At 40.9% G+C, this 15,801-nt stretch overlaps 1 protein-coding gene across 26 annotated transcripts in view; it reads right to left on the bottom strand.

Moving 5' to 3' along the window:
- PPP1R13B (protein phosphatase 1 regulatory subunit 13B) overlaps window positions 1–15,801 on the bottom strand; it is a 71,061-nt gene that overhangs the window by 34,819 nt on the left and 20,441 nt on the right. For 25 of the 26 annotated variants that reach the window (XR_014509676.1, XM_083434130.1, XM_083434119.1 and 22 more), the window contains exons 2-4: window positions 7,943–8,090; window positions 5,505–5,624; window positions 2,587–2,651 (exon numbers count right to left, since the gene is read on the bottom strand). Coding sequence is in view for 25 of the 26 variants with exons in the window: in XM_083434130.1 (XP_083290256.1) it covers window positions 2,587–2,651; window positions 5,505–5,624; window positions 7,943–8,090 (333 nt within the window). In the remaining variant the exon portion in view is untranslated. Of the gene's footprint in view, window positions 1–2,586; window positions 2,652–5,504; window positions 5,625–7,942; window positions 8,091–11,770; window positions 11,977–15,801 lie in introns of those variants that run through there. The other variant, XM_083434127.1, reaches the window with a different exon arrangement.

Consider the following 15,801-nt stretch of genomic DNA (forward strand, 5'->3'; position numbering starts at 1 on the left):
GTTTCTTCTCTGTATCTTTCAGTAGACCACTGCCTCTGTTTATTAAATAAAGGAAGATTATTAGGAAAGACTGTCAAATTCCTGTTCTTATGATGCATCACTTTTCTGTATTAGTGTTACCACCTAAAGGAGTACTTATCCATGCAGCTATGAGTTAAACACAATGCAAACTCCTTTCAAGGTGGGAAATCCCATTTAATTAAAAATATTTATGGGCTTATTCTTACTTATGCAAGCCACCTTGGAATTTATTTTTAAATAAACAGTGGTGTGGAAATTAAAAGGCTGCCTTTCTAAAGTGATGAAAGCAGTTTAGTTAAAATAAGACGGAACAGGAAAGCAAAACCATGATAAAAAACCACCAAAAAATGTATACAAAGCCATCCCAATCATCACTTACAAGCCTGGCATGTAAATATTGAAAATACTCCTTGTTATATCATTGAGCCTTGACCTTCTGACACTTTACGATATGATGGCCTCAATCATTCTTGTGTTTTATATATATAGCAGATAACTATAATGCATACTATATGAGCTTCCCTTTGAAAATGGTCCAGAAATTTCAGCTGTTCAAAGCGTGGTAACCAGAATGCTATTTCAGGCTAGCAATTCAAATAACTACAATAACTAAAATCTGTTTGGTATATAACTCAAAGTGTGAGTTTTTTTATTTTTTGTTTTAACATATTAAAACCCTCTGTGGTCTGGGATTAGGCTAAATGAAGAAACATATTCTGCTTGTCTCCTGAGATCCATATCTAAGGCCCTGTTCAGCTTTCTTCCAACATCAGCAGTGCTGTGGGTGGACATAAAAGGAGGGCTCTCTAAGTCGATGCACTGACTATTTGGAACACCCTTCAAAGGCAGGCCTCCATCTTTATCAGCCTTCTGGCTGGGAAGACAATTTTATTACACTGTGGTGCTCATGGACACAATGGTAATCTTGAAGTTTTCTCCTGCTGCTCATGAATTCCCCTGCCTACCCCTTTACTTGCCCCAAATCAGGCATGTCCACAGTCTGTTTCAGGGGCATAATCTGGTGCGCTGGTCGATTTAATCTGGCCCCTGTGGCAGTATATGTCCTGAGGTAAAATCCTAAAAAAAGCTCAACAACTTTGAGGTAAAATTGAAAGCTCAGCAACTCTGGTTGGCCCTCATGCATGTTCACTTCAGCAAATCTGGCCCTCTTTGAAAAAAGTTTGGACACCCTTCCCTAAGTCAGGAGGTTGTGGTAGCGGTTACCTTCTTCTTCCTTGAAATGTGCATAAAGCTGAAGGAGAAAGTTGGAAGAATGACTTTTTTCCACTTTCTATTTCAGCTCGATGTGCTTTTAAAGGCTCAGATTATTTCCTCTGGATCTGGCTTCTACCTAGATCCATTAGAAAAGAGAAATTGTGTGCATACACTTTCTTTCTTTTGCTCCAGGGTGTGCGTGATCTAGGAGCGGGGGCGGCCATAGAACTCACTCAACTATGCAAATGTGCCTACAGGCCTAAAAAGGTTGGAAACCCAGACTGAGCCATTCTTTAAGAACTTTACAACCACTGGAATGGAGAAGCTTCATAATCTAGTCTTAAATCCATGTTGAATAAAAGCAGGTATGTATATACTAACACATTCTTACATGGATCAGTAAAATATTTTTTAGATCGATTATATGCATGAATAGGTTTTACAGTGGGTGGGAAACATTTACACAGGCTGGCTTTTTTATATTTATTCTTGTGCTAGCAAAATATTCAGCATTCCAAAAACAATAAATAATCCTAATGAATTACTAAATGGTAAGATGATTAATTACTTAAGCCTATAAATCCACTTTTGCCTTCTTGCCAGAAAATGAGCACAGGCGTATTAGACAGGCATTGTTCAAATAATTCAATGTTAGTCTGCCTATTTTTCAGTGCAATTTAGCAATTTAGCCCAACCATACAAATGGGCTACTTTCCATATCGCACTAGAATCCACTAAAGATTAGTAACCCAACTCTTACCACTTTGTTCAGTGGTACTTACTTCCAAGCTGTGGGCCTTGAATGTGATGGAGCAAACAAGTCTTGGGGGAGGGGACACAAGAAAAGGGAGGGGGGAAACTGCCCACATTTTAAAGTAAGACCACCACCTCTAATATTCTTAAATTTCACATGTCTCACAAAGATTAAAAGAATCTTTGGAGGAGGGAGTGAGAGACCTTTTCACACACACACATACACATACCGCCAAAACTACTTAAACTAGACTAGACTGGCTTTTGGTCTGATCCAGCAAACCTTCCTGAGTAAATGTGTCAGACAGCTACATGTCTTTTCATTCTGGGTATACAGCAGAAACATGTAGTATTTCCAAGGTATTATAAACTGAAGGCTACAGGGAATTCAATATAAGCAGATGCCAAACAGTCCTAATAAAAGTTCTTTGTACAATTTCCTAATATAAAGCTCTCCCCCTTACCATTAAGTGTTATAAAAGATTTACGGCCAGAAATACATAGCAGTATTTAAAAATGTATAAATAAATATTTTGGAGATGCAAATAAAATGAAAAAACCCCATAAAATATCTTGTTTTTGCAATTGGCCACATACCCCATTTTCAGAACGCTTCTCCCCAGGTATACTGATTCCGTTCCTTTGGTTTTGAGTCTGACGGCCTGGGAAGAATACAGTTAGAACATTTAAATGCATTGCTTCTACTGAAACAGCTTCCTAAATCTTAGTCAACTTTTTAAAAAGAACATTCTTTCAAAACAAGAACGCCTATTTTGATTTGATGAGAACAATTTATGAGTAAATGTTTTCCAACTTACTGGTGGGACAGGTGTTTGTTTTTCTAGCCCTATTTGAAGCTCAGTTAAGAGCTACACAATGACCACTGAAACCAACATAATCAGAGTAGTTTTTCTGTGGTGTAACCATCAGGTAATTATCCTCTTTCTTTGTGGAGAAATTTAGAAGGGATAGACAGGATTGGGAAACTTCAAACACTGTTCCTACCCCTTGAAAACTCACAATCACTTTTGCTGGAGGAAACAACATTCCATTTTGTGTAAAGAGCACTTGCACTGTCACTGCTACTGTTCCAGGGAGGGTAAAGTCATTCCTCTCTTTTAACTAGTTCCCACCAAGAATTGTCTGCCCATCCCTTCACTTGTAAGAACTCAGCCAACCACTCTTGGTATTGCTCCATGAAGGAAGAAAGCAAATCTGGGGTATCTGATGTGAGGTTTGACAATTTTACCAATGTTTTCCTGGGAAACTAGTGTAGCAGTGGTGAACCCAATGCAGCTCATTTGGCACTCTGAACTTTCCTGCACTACACCCTCCCCCCCCCCCCCCCGGGTTATACTTCTCGCAGTCCTTGCTTTTATTTGGGGTGTTTTTTCCTGTCTGGAATGTGTCAATTAACTCTGAAAATGTCCCTTGCCTGTTTGGATTGAGGACAGAGGAGTGTATGAGTGTGTGTAGAAACTAGCCTACTGTACAAAGGTAAGATTTACACCCACTGCTCCATTTGCTTTTGCCTCTGGCCCTGCCCACCAGTTAATCCAAGTCAAGGTTCACAAGCCAACTTCAAATCGTAGTTTCAGACATAGGTTCCAACTCCTAGGGACTGAGGTCCCTTCAGCCCCCCCCCCCAATAAAACATTTGGGGGCCAGCCCCCCCCCCAATTAATGGGCATTGCCATTCAAGTGGTGTGCATGCACCACATCTTGTGCTTGATTATGCAGGGTGGGACCTGCCCTCCCCCCATATTTTATTCAAGTTGGCTCCCCTGATTTCAGATCAAGCCATAGTTAGTTGGTTGAGGCAGATGTACAAACATACCATAGTCAAGTGAAACAAACCAGAGTTTAGGACTGCATCCGAACACAGCCATCATCACAAACCCATTATCTGAAATGGATTTCTAAAGGAATCCTCTTCCAAATTAGAATGTTTGGATTGTCTCTTTTAGTAGATGTTATGCACTTAGGAACATAGTTGGTATGTTTTATATAAGCTCAGGAGGCAGGCTGCTTAGACATTTGAGCAAATGTACACTAAGCATTAGGCTCAGTGGTAACTTTATATATTTGATATATTTTCTACCGACCTTAGCTTGTGTAACCTGTTTATAGTGAAGCTTGGCAGAACACAATTTTATCACCACTATGAATGTGAATGAAGCCTGGCTTGATTGGCTGCTGCTGCTACATACTGGCAGCTAAGCTGCTTGGGGATGCAGCTACAGGCTCTCACTCTATAATAATACTGGGAGTGACTGACCTAGTAATGACTTTGGAAGAAGAGGTGGGGTGGGTGGAAGGAATGTGGAATTTAGAGAAGAGCAAGTAGCAAGAGAACATAGGGATTAAAAGCTCAACTGCAGAAAAGTCCAAGTACAGCATGCTTGTAAAGGCAAAAATACATACATGTAGAACTTGGAAGAAGCAGGTATTAGCCTTAGGAAGGAGCCCAAAGGTGGCTCTGAATGTTAGCAGTGCTGGCAAGCATGTACGTAAGAGTGATAGTTTTTTTCACCGGAAGTAATGCCCAAAGGGAGAATGTTTGCATCTTCTCTGGAGGGTCAGAAATGGCTGCATCCTGCATCCTGTATGCAGCATTCAGCCCCCAGCCCCTGAGGATTTTGTGCCTTCCCCAAACAGCCCATTTTTTAAAAAAAATTGTTGTTGTTGTTTTTGTCAACCATTCCTGATGTGTCCCTACTATAATGTCATTATACTTAAAAGCCTTTTTCTGAGCCCAAACCCCATTTTTTGCCCAATTTTAAAATGTATGTTTTTTGAAAATATGTAAGGAAACATACTCAGCTAGCAAAAGAAAGACAGATTAAGCACATTGGTTTTGGGTGTCTGCAAACCCAAATACTTTACACATCCTTGTCAGGCTCCAACAAAATCCTGACATTATTTCTGAAGTGATTCATGTAGGTTGGGCTTTTAAAATTTAGTCTTCCAAATACCTGCTCCAACAGTTTCTGAAATTTTCTCGGTAACCATGATAATTAGCAGCTTACTTGTAAGAATTAAAGCTAAGATTATTCTTGGGCACACATCTTGGGAACAGAAAAGGGAGAAGGAAGAATGGCTGTGGTGTCTGGAGGCAAAAGGTTCTTACAATTCATGAGCTTAATGGGTGGATAGGTGGAAGGAAGCGAAAGCAAAACAGAAATGTCTAAGGACTTAAGAGGTAAGTAATGAAGAGGAAAAAGAAGAAACAAGGGGAGAGTGGGGGCTGGCATAACGACCAGACACCAGTAAGAATGAGCAAAATAATGCTGGGTAGAGTTGGGCAGCTGTGGTAAAGGCCTATGGGTGGGGAGCAGGGGACACTTTGCCCTCTAGAAATTCTTTTATTTAGCTTCAACCATCTGTACTATAGAGTCAACAGTACAGCACAAGTATTTTGTTATCATATTGACAAGTTTTACTTGTCTTTACAAAACTGAGTCACATAAAGATGAGCTGCTGAGGCACCAATGGACAATTTAAAATATACCCACCTTGTTCACTACTTTCTGTTGGGGATTCTTCATGTCGAAGAAAAAACTTGACCTCCTCCCTACGGGGTCCCCACTTCTGTAGATGGTCATACATCATGTGATCAAAGGGGATGTGTCGTTCTAAATATAGAAAAATCAAATGTTTCCTATCAAAGCAACTTCTTGGACATTTGTTTGCAGTAAGAAAATAAAATGAAGTGTTAACAGTTTATTTTACTTTTCTCTCACCTAGTAACTTTTTCTAAATCACGTTAGTAGGGTCCAAATAATTTATTTCAGTTTCTCAAACATTTGCTTTTCCAACTTTTTTGAGTGGGGAATCTTCAAGGAATAAGATTGTTTTGAAAAAAATTTCAGAAAGTTGCACGTCTTACAAAAGCTGAGTTTTTAAAGGGCATAGTTTTCATACCACTAAGCCATTTGCATATAACTAATTCTGTCGTCTGGGATAGCCAATATGGTGCCCCTCATATGTTGTTGTACTCTAATGCTCATCATCCCTGACCATTGACCATGCAGGCTGGGACTGATGGGAGCTGTAGACCATAACATCAGGCAGGCTTCACATTGGCTATCCCTGTTACAGTCCAACAGAATATAAGGAGATCGCCATTGTTCTAGCCAAGGCCTTGAACAACTTGTGAGCCAAAAAGCTCAGGAGGATATCATGTTCTTGGCAAGGCTACAGTACATGGCAGGTGTTTGCCATGACAGATCACAAGTTCTACTAGCCTAGATAATATTGTATTACTACTTCATACAAGACATTTATGTAAACTAAGGTGTGAAGCAGTATATAAATTGCTGAAATAAATAAGCTGCTGAAGATACTAAAGGTAAAGGTACCCCTGCCCGTACGGGCCAGTCGTGTCCGACTCTAGGGTTGTGCGCCCATCTCACTTAAGAGGCCGGGGGCCAGCGCTGTCCGGAGACACTTCCAGGTCACGTGGCCAGCGTGACGAAGCTGCTCTGGTGAGCCGGCAGCAGCGCAGCACACGGAAACGCCGTTTACCTTCCCGCTAGAAAGCGGTACCTATTTATCTACTTGCACTTAGCGGTGCTTTCAAACTGCTAGGTGGGCAGGAGCTGGGCCCGAAGGACGGGAGCTCACCCCGCCGCGGGGATTTGAACCGCCGACCATGCGATTGGCAAGCCCTAGGCGCTGAGGTTTTACCCACAGCGCCACCGCGTCCCTGAAGATACTAAACAACGCCAAATAATGACTTTTGCAGAATGATACCAGTCCATTTATTACTGTCCCAATGAGCATGATCTCTCCTTCACTCCATTGCCATCTGAAGAGGTAGCCATTGTGGTGCTCTCCAGATATTGCTGGACTACAATTCCCATCATCCCCAACTACTGGCCATACTGGCTGAGGCTGATAACATCTGGAAGGTGACCCTTCTACTTCACTTCTTAAGCTTTCAAAAAGAAAAGGGGTATAATATACCATGAGGTCAAAAGCTTGCTAAAGTCAAAGTACATTGGGTTAACAGACCTTTTGCCAATCACTTTTTCCAAAGAAGGCAACTAAGCGGGTTTGACAGAAGTGCTTCTTTACAATTCATGAGGATTGCTAAACATCATTCTGGGCTGCTGATGTAACAAATGGGGAGAGGACTCTTTTATGCTCCTCCATGCTCCTGATGTATTCCTTCCTCTCCCTACACCTTAACAATATTAAATGGACCTTAGTTAAGTAAGTCTCTTTGTAACATTGGCTCTCTGACTGCTTCAGTGTCTGCTCTAATCTCTCTCCAGGTATACTGATTTTTAATTTGCTCTTTACCCATTTTCTGGGATTATGCCATACAGAGCTAATTTATAGTAATTAAGGCAATTATATGAGACTTTCATCTTCTGCCAGAATTAGCTGGGTGGGCAATTTCTCCCATTCCGAGGAACTCATCAAATCTATTTTGTTAGCCATAGGTTTAAGGCTAAATGCGCACATTTAGTTACTGTACATGCAAGCCCATATTATATACAAACCACCTTCACAAATATGCAACTAAATTAAAGGTGCTACAAAAGGTGCTACTAAATTAATTTTGAATACCATGCCTCTTCTAATGATAATTTAGAGGGCAAGTGTTAATATAATGGCTGGGCGGGGCAGGGTGGGGGAGCACAGCATTAAAACACAACATTGACATGTCTGACAATCCTATTTTTATTAATTAACCATTTTCATATTATCAGCCATCTCCCTGCATTCTGAAAATACCTTCACATTTTGAGCCTAAGGGGGAACTGTGTATGTAAATATGTTTCCCTAAGGTTGATAGTGCTAGAGCTGTTGAAGATTAGAAAGACTGCAATTGTCTCAAACAAGAATGAAATTATAAAGCCTGGCATAATATTGAGCTACTGCCCTCTCAAAAGTGAAAATTCAGCATAAAATCACTAGTTCAGGACACCAAGTGATTGCTTACCATTTCCACGCCAGACTTCAGAAAGATGGCAACTACCTTCCCCAGGTTCTTTGCAAAATTCCACCACATCTCGGCAGGTTGTTTCAGGTGTAATTGGCACTTCAGTCAGAATCTGTTCATTGTTACTCAGGAACACAGTTAATATCATCTGGGAAAAAGAAAAACAAAGGCACCATATAGAGTCAATCTTTCAAAGTGGCACAGATTTTGATTTGCATAAAATATCATAAACACACCAGGGATAGGCAGATGGGTTGAAACTACTGACAAATCTCCAAGTGATTTGCCATCGATCTGCAAGGATTTCCAGCTCCCAATAGCTGAACATGCTAAACTTTAAACTTATATAAAACATTGCCTCCTCACTTGCAAAAGTATGGACATAAAAACATTGTCGTTGTGGAAGTACTTAGTGCCTAAATAAACTAAAAAGTGCCTAACTTTGGTTTAGGAGAGGTTAATGTCACAATAACCATATATTACTCAGAACTAACCCTCACTAAAGTCTATGGGGATGGCTCCCAGATAGAGGCTGAATTAATTAGTCTTAAAGGTGCCACGCTTTCACCAATGGCAAAACATGATCAATCAATAAATGCTGAACTAACTAAATGATTATGGCAATATTCTACCACAGTGAGCAGTTGAGCAGCTGCATCTTGCACTGGCTGCAGCTTCTGGGCAACCTCAGGGGCAGTGCCATCAAAGTGCACAGCAGCAATGTGGCCAACAGTGGTCAGTCTATCCTGATTTAGAAACAGCTACCAACAACAGTTGGTAGAAGGTACTTCTAGCCACTGAGATTACTTGGGCCTCGAGAGCTAGAGATGGACCCGGGAGTAGCCTCAGACTATGAACCCTGCTCTTGAATCCTGCCAGGATTCAGACTCCATTTGTGGGCCCTCATTCAGCCCACCACCAAGTCCAGGTACTGGTGTAGCACTTGTGTGGCCTCTCCTGATACAGCATACTGATGACATCTCACCCCAAATCTCCTAAAGATTACTCCCAATGGTTCCAAACAGCTTCATGTAGATGTTAAATAGCACTGGAGACAAGATAGTACCCTGCAGCACCCCACAACACAACTGCCAGGGGAGCAAAAGATAATCACCCAATGTCATACTCTGAAATAGATCCTGGAGATAGGATCGGAACCAGTGTAGTGTAAAACAGTGCCACCTCTTGGGATCCACCATGCCAAGTGATCCCATCACCTGCCTGCCAAGTGATTGATAACTCCCATTTTTGTAGTGTCTGGCAATGAGCAAAAACAGACTTATGAATCCCTTGGTGAGTTGCACTAGATTAGAAAGTTAACAAGTTGTACCACTTGAGCTAAGCAGCCTTCCAGAACTCTGTGTCCTCCAGATGTTTTGGAATGAAACTCCAATAACCCCTGAACACAGATCATGTTAATGAAGGGTGCCACCTCGGTCCCTGTGCTTCACAAATTTATGTGGGCAGGGATCAGCAGACACTTTGATAGTTTCAATGAGGCTCTTGGGGGCATACTTACTTTGTGGAAGAAATGTGCATTCTTTTCCCCACAAATATCAGGTCTGTGTTGGCATGGTCTACACCAGTCTTCCCCAACCTGGTGGCCTCAGATACTCTGGAATAAAGCATCCATGATAGCTCACCATTGTACATGCTGGCTGGGACCGAAGAGAGTTGTGAGTCCAACAACATATGAAGAACACCAGGCTGGGCAAGTCTAAAGTAAACCAATATCTAAGAGCTACTTTTATCACGTAATTCCAGCAGCAGAATTCTTGTTTTAACATATTGATAAAAATACTACTAAGGCTACTGCAGCATTAAAATGTTAGGCAAACATGTTTTTATGCAGATGATTCACTAGGAAGAAAGCTTCTGCCTTGTCAAAACTACTGCTTTCAAAGTGAATAATTAAATTTTTGTTGGTAGAATAGCAGAGCTAAGGCCCACAGCTAATTTTAGATCTTAATGAAAAATCTACTTAGCAGCGAAGTCGGACATTGAGAAGCTATTAATTCCAGTACATATTCTCACAGTGGCAAATTTATTTGTATGCATAAATAAGGCTATGTCTCCATTAGTTGTTTAAAACACAGTAAGGTCATTTTTCCCTGCTGTGCTTCAAGTTGCATTTGAACATTGCTGTACACACCAGATAAGCAATGGGAATGTCTTCACCCAATGTGCATTTCCTGCTTGGTTTCCCAATGTCTGCAAGCCCCCCACCCCATCCTAAACTCACATTCACAAAGCTGCCATCTGCATAAGTATAATGGCTCTCTCAAATGTACACACCTCAGCTTAACTGCAAAGTGAATGTGTCTTGTGTTTTCAAATTGGATGAAAGCTGGTTTGAGGAGAAATGCATCAAACAGCAATATTTCTCAAGAAACTACAGGATAGATATGGATTGTGGCTCACATCATGTGCATATGGCTTCAAACAACAGCAGTGAGAGCACACTGGAGCCAGAATAAACAGTAATGTGTGCACAGCCTAAGATACTTTTATTTTTCCTAAATGAGCACGAGAAGCCTACAGTTGCACCATGCAAGAATGTTAAACAAGACTTTGGCGCAGCAGTTCCTGGAGAAAAGGACTGTGTTATCCTGTGCCAAACCATTTGCTTGGATTCTTCAGAATTGTCCATTGTTTTTATTTTCTTAAGTAAAATTATGCACTCATGAATGGTATACAATACCTACAGAAAATGTTTTTGGAAGATATGCTTATAAAACACTAACAAAAGGCATGTTAAAGGTGTTGCAAATATATATTCATTGCAGGCAGTATATTAGACTGGGATCCATACAGTCTTATGTTTATTTCTCCCCCAGCAAACAGGGAGTTGTCTGTAATGCATGTACGGTACATCACATCTTTTCTCTATTTAGCTCAAAGTGGCATACACACTTCTATCGCTCTCCATTTTATCCTCACAACAACTCTTTGAGATACATTAGGCTGAGAGATAATGACTTGGCCCAAGGTCAACCCATAAGCTTCATGGCTGAGTGGGATTTGAATTCTGGTTTCCCAGGTCTTCGTTCAGTACTCTAACTACTACACTATGCTGGCCTTTTCCTTTTTGCTGTATCACATCACTCCATATCAAATGATGCTTCGAGAGCAGATTTTGATGGAGTACAAAGAATTGAAGTAGGAAAGAACTGGCAGAAGAGCCCTGGTGAACACATGAACACCACACATGGCCCTTTTGATAGTTATGTAACACTTTTTTAAAGTAAAACTGTTTCACATTCACCATCTCAGGGTCAACTGGAAGGCAAAAGCCAACATTCAGCCTTACCATCTCTTTGACGTGATGGCTTACCATATAAATACAATACTACAAAGGGGAGCATTCAAATATGATCCCCCATCCTCCGCGCACACACAATCCTGCAATGTGAAGCTGTACAGTTCTGGAAGGGCTGCATTATGCAGAGACTAATGTCTGTACATTTGACTCAGTCATCAATAATATTTAGAACAGCCTATAAGGTAAGACAACTTTCTCCCCTTATTACAGATGGAGTTCTGAGACTGTGGGGCAGCAAACCTAGGCTACCAAGCCACCTCATGGCTGAACTTGAACTTCCAGCTCATATATGCAACACTATACTGGGCCTCAGCTAATTATCACAATAAAACATGTCTTACCTACACAAGGTGTAATCAAGCACAAGTTAAAGTTACATCTTTTAATGTGTGTCACATAATACAATCCAGTAGAACTTTGCCTATTGGAATTGTAGAAGCAGCAGGAAGGAAAGTGCTGTTGAGGGATGATATGCTTTCCTCAAATAATAAAGAGTGAACACAAACCTTGGCTTCAGAAGGAAAACCTTCTCTCTTGTAACTCTCCCAGTAGTAATGAAATGATAATTAACTGCTTTATTGCCAAGAAGAAAAAAGGAAACAGTGACCAAAATCCAGAGAGTCACAGAACTACTTCTGCATGTCCAAAGCAGCTTTGGGATGATGTTTATTGAATAGCAGCCTCCTTGTGTCACATAACAAGCTTCTTTCAAACACTGAAACCTTTCAAAAGCAGTCTGATCTAGCAAGGGAGGGGGAGGGGGGCTTGCTGCTCTGGGGGTGGAGGGAGTAAAAAATACCCCTGGGTGTGTCTAAGCCCTTAGGCATACCAAACTAACTTCTTTGGATCAGAGACAAGTTCCCAAGCAATACTTCAGACGTTTCAGTGGGACTGCCATTTTCATTAAGATTTTCAAAGAAAAACACATCTTTATCTAAAAAGGAAAAAAAACCTCAAACCCACAGCACTGCATTCCTCTAGAACTTGAGGAAAGAAAAACTTTGTTTTATCTTCAAGTTTAGTACATGATTTCCCTCCCTATTTCCTATCTGACTTCACATAGGAAAGAATTGGGTTTTCATGTTTCAGTGCATTTCAATCCAAATAGCCTCTTTATAATATCCTGTTAACATGATCCTATGAACAAACTATCAAAATGGAACCTGCATATTCTGAAAGAACCTTTTAAAAAACAATGCTTAATCAACTCGACAGTTAACTTTTAAGAGATTTCCTGGTTATCGGGATTGCTTGCAAATGAGACATTGTGTATGGACTTCATGTTTCCAGGAAAAAAACATGAAAACCAGGCTTCCTTTTATAGAACAATAAAGCTACTGTAACTTTATATATTTCTGATCACAGAAACCATCTCTGATTATTTAAGCTAGCTGCATTTTAAATAAAATGATTTTCTGATGTTGCCTACAAAATCACTTGCTTCAATCTTTGGGGTAAAATCTTGCTAGCTGAGAGTCTAGGACAAGAGAGGGAGCCTGAGCTCTCCTGTGCCAGCTCTCATTGCCATGGTGAATTTTTCTAATTTAGATTGCCAAAAAAAAAAAAAAGTAATTGTTGCATTTTGTCCACAAAATGAAGGATAGAAGGAGTGTGTGGATTTTACTGTATCAGGCACTGGATACAGCATTCATTAGCCTACTGGTGCTGAGCTGGGATATGTGTGTGGTTTCTTTTAACAGGCTCCTCCCCACTAGTCTTGCTCCTCACTATGAAAGTGAACCATATTCAAGGTGCTTCTTCCCACTCTGTGACTTCTGCAGCCTAGAAGGCTGCTGCTGGCAGTGCAGGTTTGCTGATGGGGAGCCCCGAATGTAGGGAGATTCAACATCAAATGTAAGAATCCAGAGTTTGACCCTATGTTCTGGCTGCATGGATACATTCCAAAACAAATCCAATTTGGTGGGCATTTTCCTAGTTGGAATATAAAGGATTTATTTTACTTTTCTCCTCCATTTTAGAATATTATGTAATAAATTTTATTGACTTTTTTGATGATAATATAAACAAGACATAACCAAATTTTAAAAGTTTTGAAACCCCTTCCCTAATTTATTTTGTTAAATATATAAATAAAATAAAGGTTCATGGTTAACAAAGTTTTCACCTGTGCAAAAGGCAGGCAAGGATTCCAAGAAACAAATTAGTAACAACACTACTCCACTATATAGAAAGACCATGCCAGGGTGAGGTGTGTGATGGAGGCAGGAACATTCAGCTATCTAACAACCTCTGCTCATAACAGCAGTTAAGTTGCTTTGCAGAATATGGACTATGAAGCCCATCTCTACCCTCCACTCTGCTACACTTATTCTACAAAGTCTAACAACTTACAGAAACACTGCCTGGCTGACTTGGCCTATCAAACCAGTCCCTTTCAACATGTCTATAGATAGGAGTGTTTTATTTTATTTTAAATAGACAACTTATCTATTTTATGCAAGTTTAAGTTTTACATAGCTGTGAACAATGAATTATATTCTCTGGAGTGGCACTTCCCTACCTCCAACAGCAGACAGAAAGGATAAATGATTATAGATCTCATGCGGTGTGCATTTTAAAATTTATGCACGTCTTCATGAGTATGTACTGATTCCTAACATATTAAACATTTTGTCAGCAAGATACAATTACATGTTGCTATGGACACATTAAGAAGCCTCAGAAGCCAATGCAGTGCTACAAAAATAGAAGATACTTGAAGTAGTTATAAAAGGTCCACAACAATTTATATATTCTCCACAGTTCTGCATGTCTGCCTGCTCATCTTCTCCACCTGAACTATGTATTGCAGGAAAACTGAGAGAAGGGACGGTAATAGACTAGAGTTTGTGGAACATGCAATATCTAACTTGAGTGGGGGGGTGGGACTGTTTATAGATACTTACATCCTGCCCTTGCAAATTCCATTAAAAAAATCATTCTATGATCCATTGAAGAAGAGGACCAGCAACTGAATGATTAAATGCACTGTCCCCCACAGAACGAAAAGTCTATTGGAATAAAAAGGACTTAAACAAACAGCAAGGGATGGGGCCAACCATATTTCACAGGATATTCTAGGATCTGGGTGTGGCCACTGGGAAGGCTCTCTGTCTGTCTGTCTGTCTGTCTGTCTGTCTGTCGTGCATACTTCCATGGCAGGCAAGACACAAAACACCATTTCTCCCTCAGATCCTAGGAAGGAGGCAGAAGTGTTAGCTATGTTATCCTGGACCTAAGTACTGCTTTACTCTTCCTCTTCAGGTAAGCTTCAGCACCTTAGTGCCAGCAGAAATTAATTACACCAATAGCCACCTTTGGCAAAGATCTATTTACATTCCTAGCACCCATAAAAAGGAATGTGTAAAAATGTATATAGTTAACATGGTTACATGTTACATCTAAAGGGAAGAGGGAAAGGAGGCAGCAGAGGAACTTACAGCAGATCCTATGCATGTCTATTCCAAAGTAAATCCCACTGCATTCAATGAGGCTTACTCCCAGGTCAGTATATGTAGGATTGCAGCATGAGAGGGAAGGAAAAGTGGAGCCACTTGCTCACTTCCCAGTCCATTTTATGGTCATATTTCCATACACATTTCCACCAGCCATTGTTTCTAAGTATGGAGCAGAATGCCCCCTTTCCCAGGCTAAAATAAAAGCCAACCTCTAAAGCAGGCATGTCCTAAGTCCGTTTCGGGGGCCTAATCCGGCCCTCCAGTCGATTTTATCTGGCCCCCGTGTCAGTATATGTCCTGGGGTAAAATCTTTTAAAAAGCCATCTGCCTCAAGTTTCAGGTTTGGGATTGTGTTTTTCAGCCAGTGTATAATTAGGTCTGCTGGGCTTTTCTCCTCTGTTTTTTCAGGGAAGTTGCGGAAACGAATGTTAGAACGCCTATTTCGGTCTTCAAGGTCGGCTTGTTTAATTTTCATCTCTCTGTGTTCTGCTTCCATTTGGTTTACCAGTTCGTCTAGTTTCTTGTTCACACGTGCGTTCTCCTCCCGGTATTGCTCTATTATTCTTTCTTGCATTTGGTTCTTGTTCTCTAGAGCCTCCACTTTGGAGGTTAGATTATTGATTAGTACCTGTATGGGAGCCACTGTGGCCTTCAGTGTTTCTTCTAATCGTGCTTCTAATCTTGCTTCCATTTCCCTCAGATCTCGTTTCGTTATTGGGTGCTCATCATCTTGAAGGGGAGTTACCGTCTTAGCATTGTTTGCCATCTCCCTGGTTGGTGTCTCCCTGTTGGTTTTGGTTTGAGGTTGGCTTGGCGTCCCCTTGGGGTAGGGCGCGTGGAGAGGGCTCACAGAGCCCTAAAACCTATGCCAAAACCCAACGCCCCCCCAAGAGACATCATTGTATGCTTCACACGCTACAAAAAGAAGGAAGAGGTATGGAACAGCCTCAAAAACTCAACCAACCTCCGATATGGAGAAACCCCCATTCTGGCCTTACAGGACTTATCTCAGGACACCCTAAACCGGAGGAAAGCCTGCGCCCATGCACCCAGCGTCTCCAGCAAGCAGGGATCAAATA

This window comes from Podarcis tiliguerta, assembly GCF_965153285.1.
Source record: "Podarcis tiliguerta genome assembly, chromosome: 1".
Taxonomy (NCBI): domain Eukaryota; kingdom Metazoa; phylum Chordata; class Lepidosauria; order Squamata; family Lacertidae; genus Podarcis; species Podarcis tiliguerta.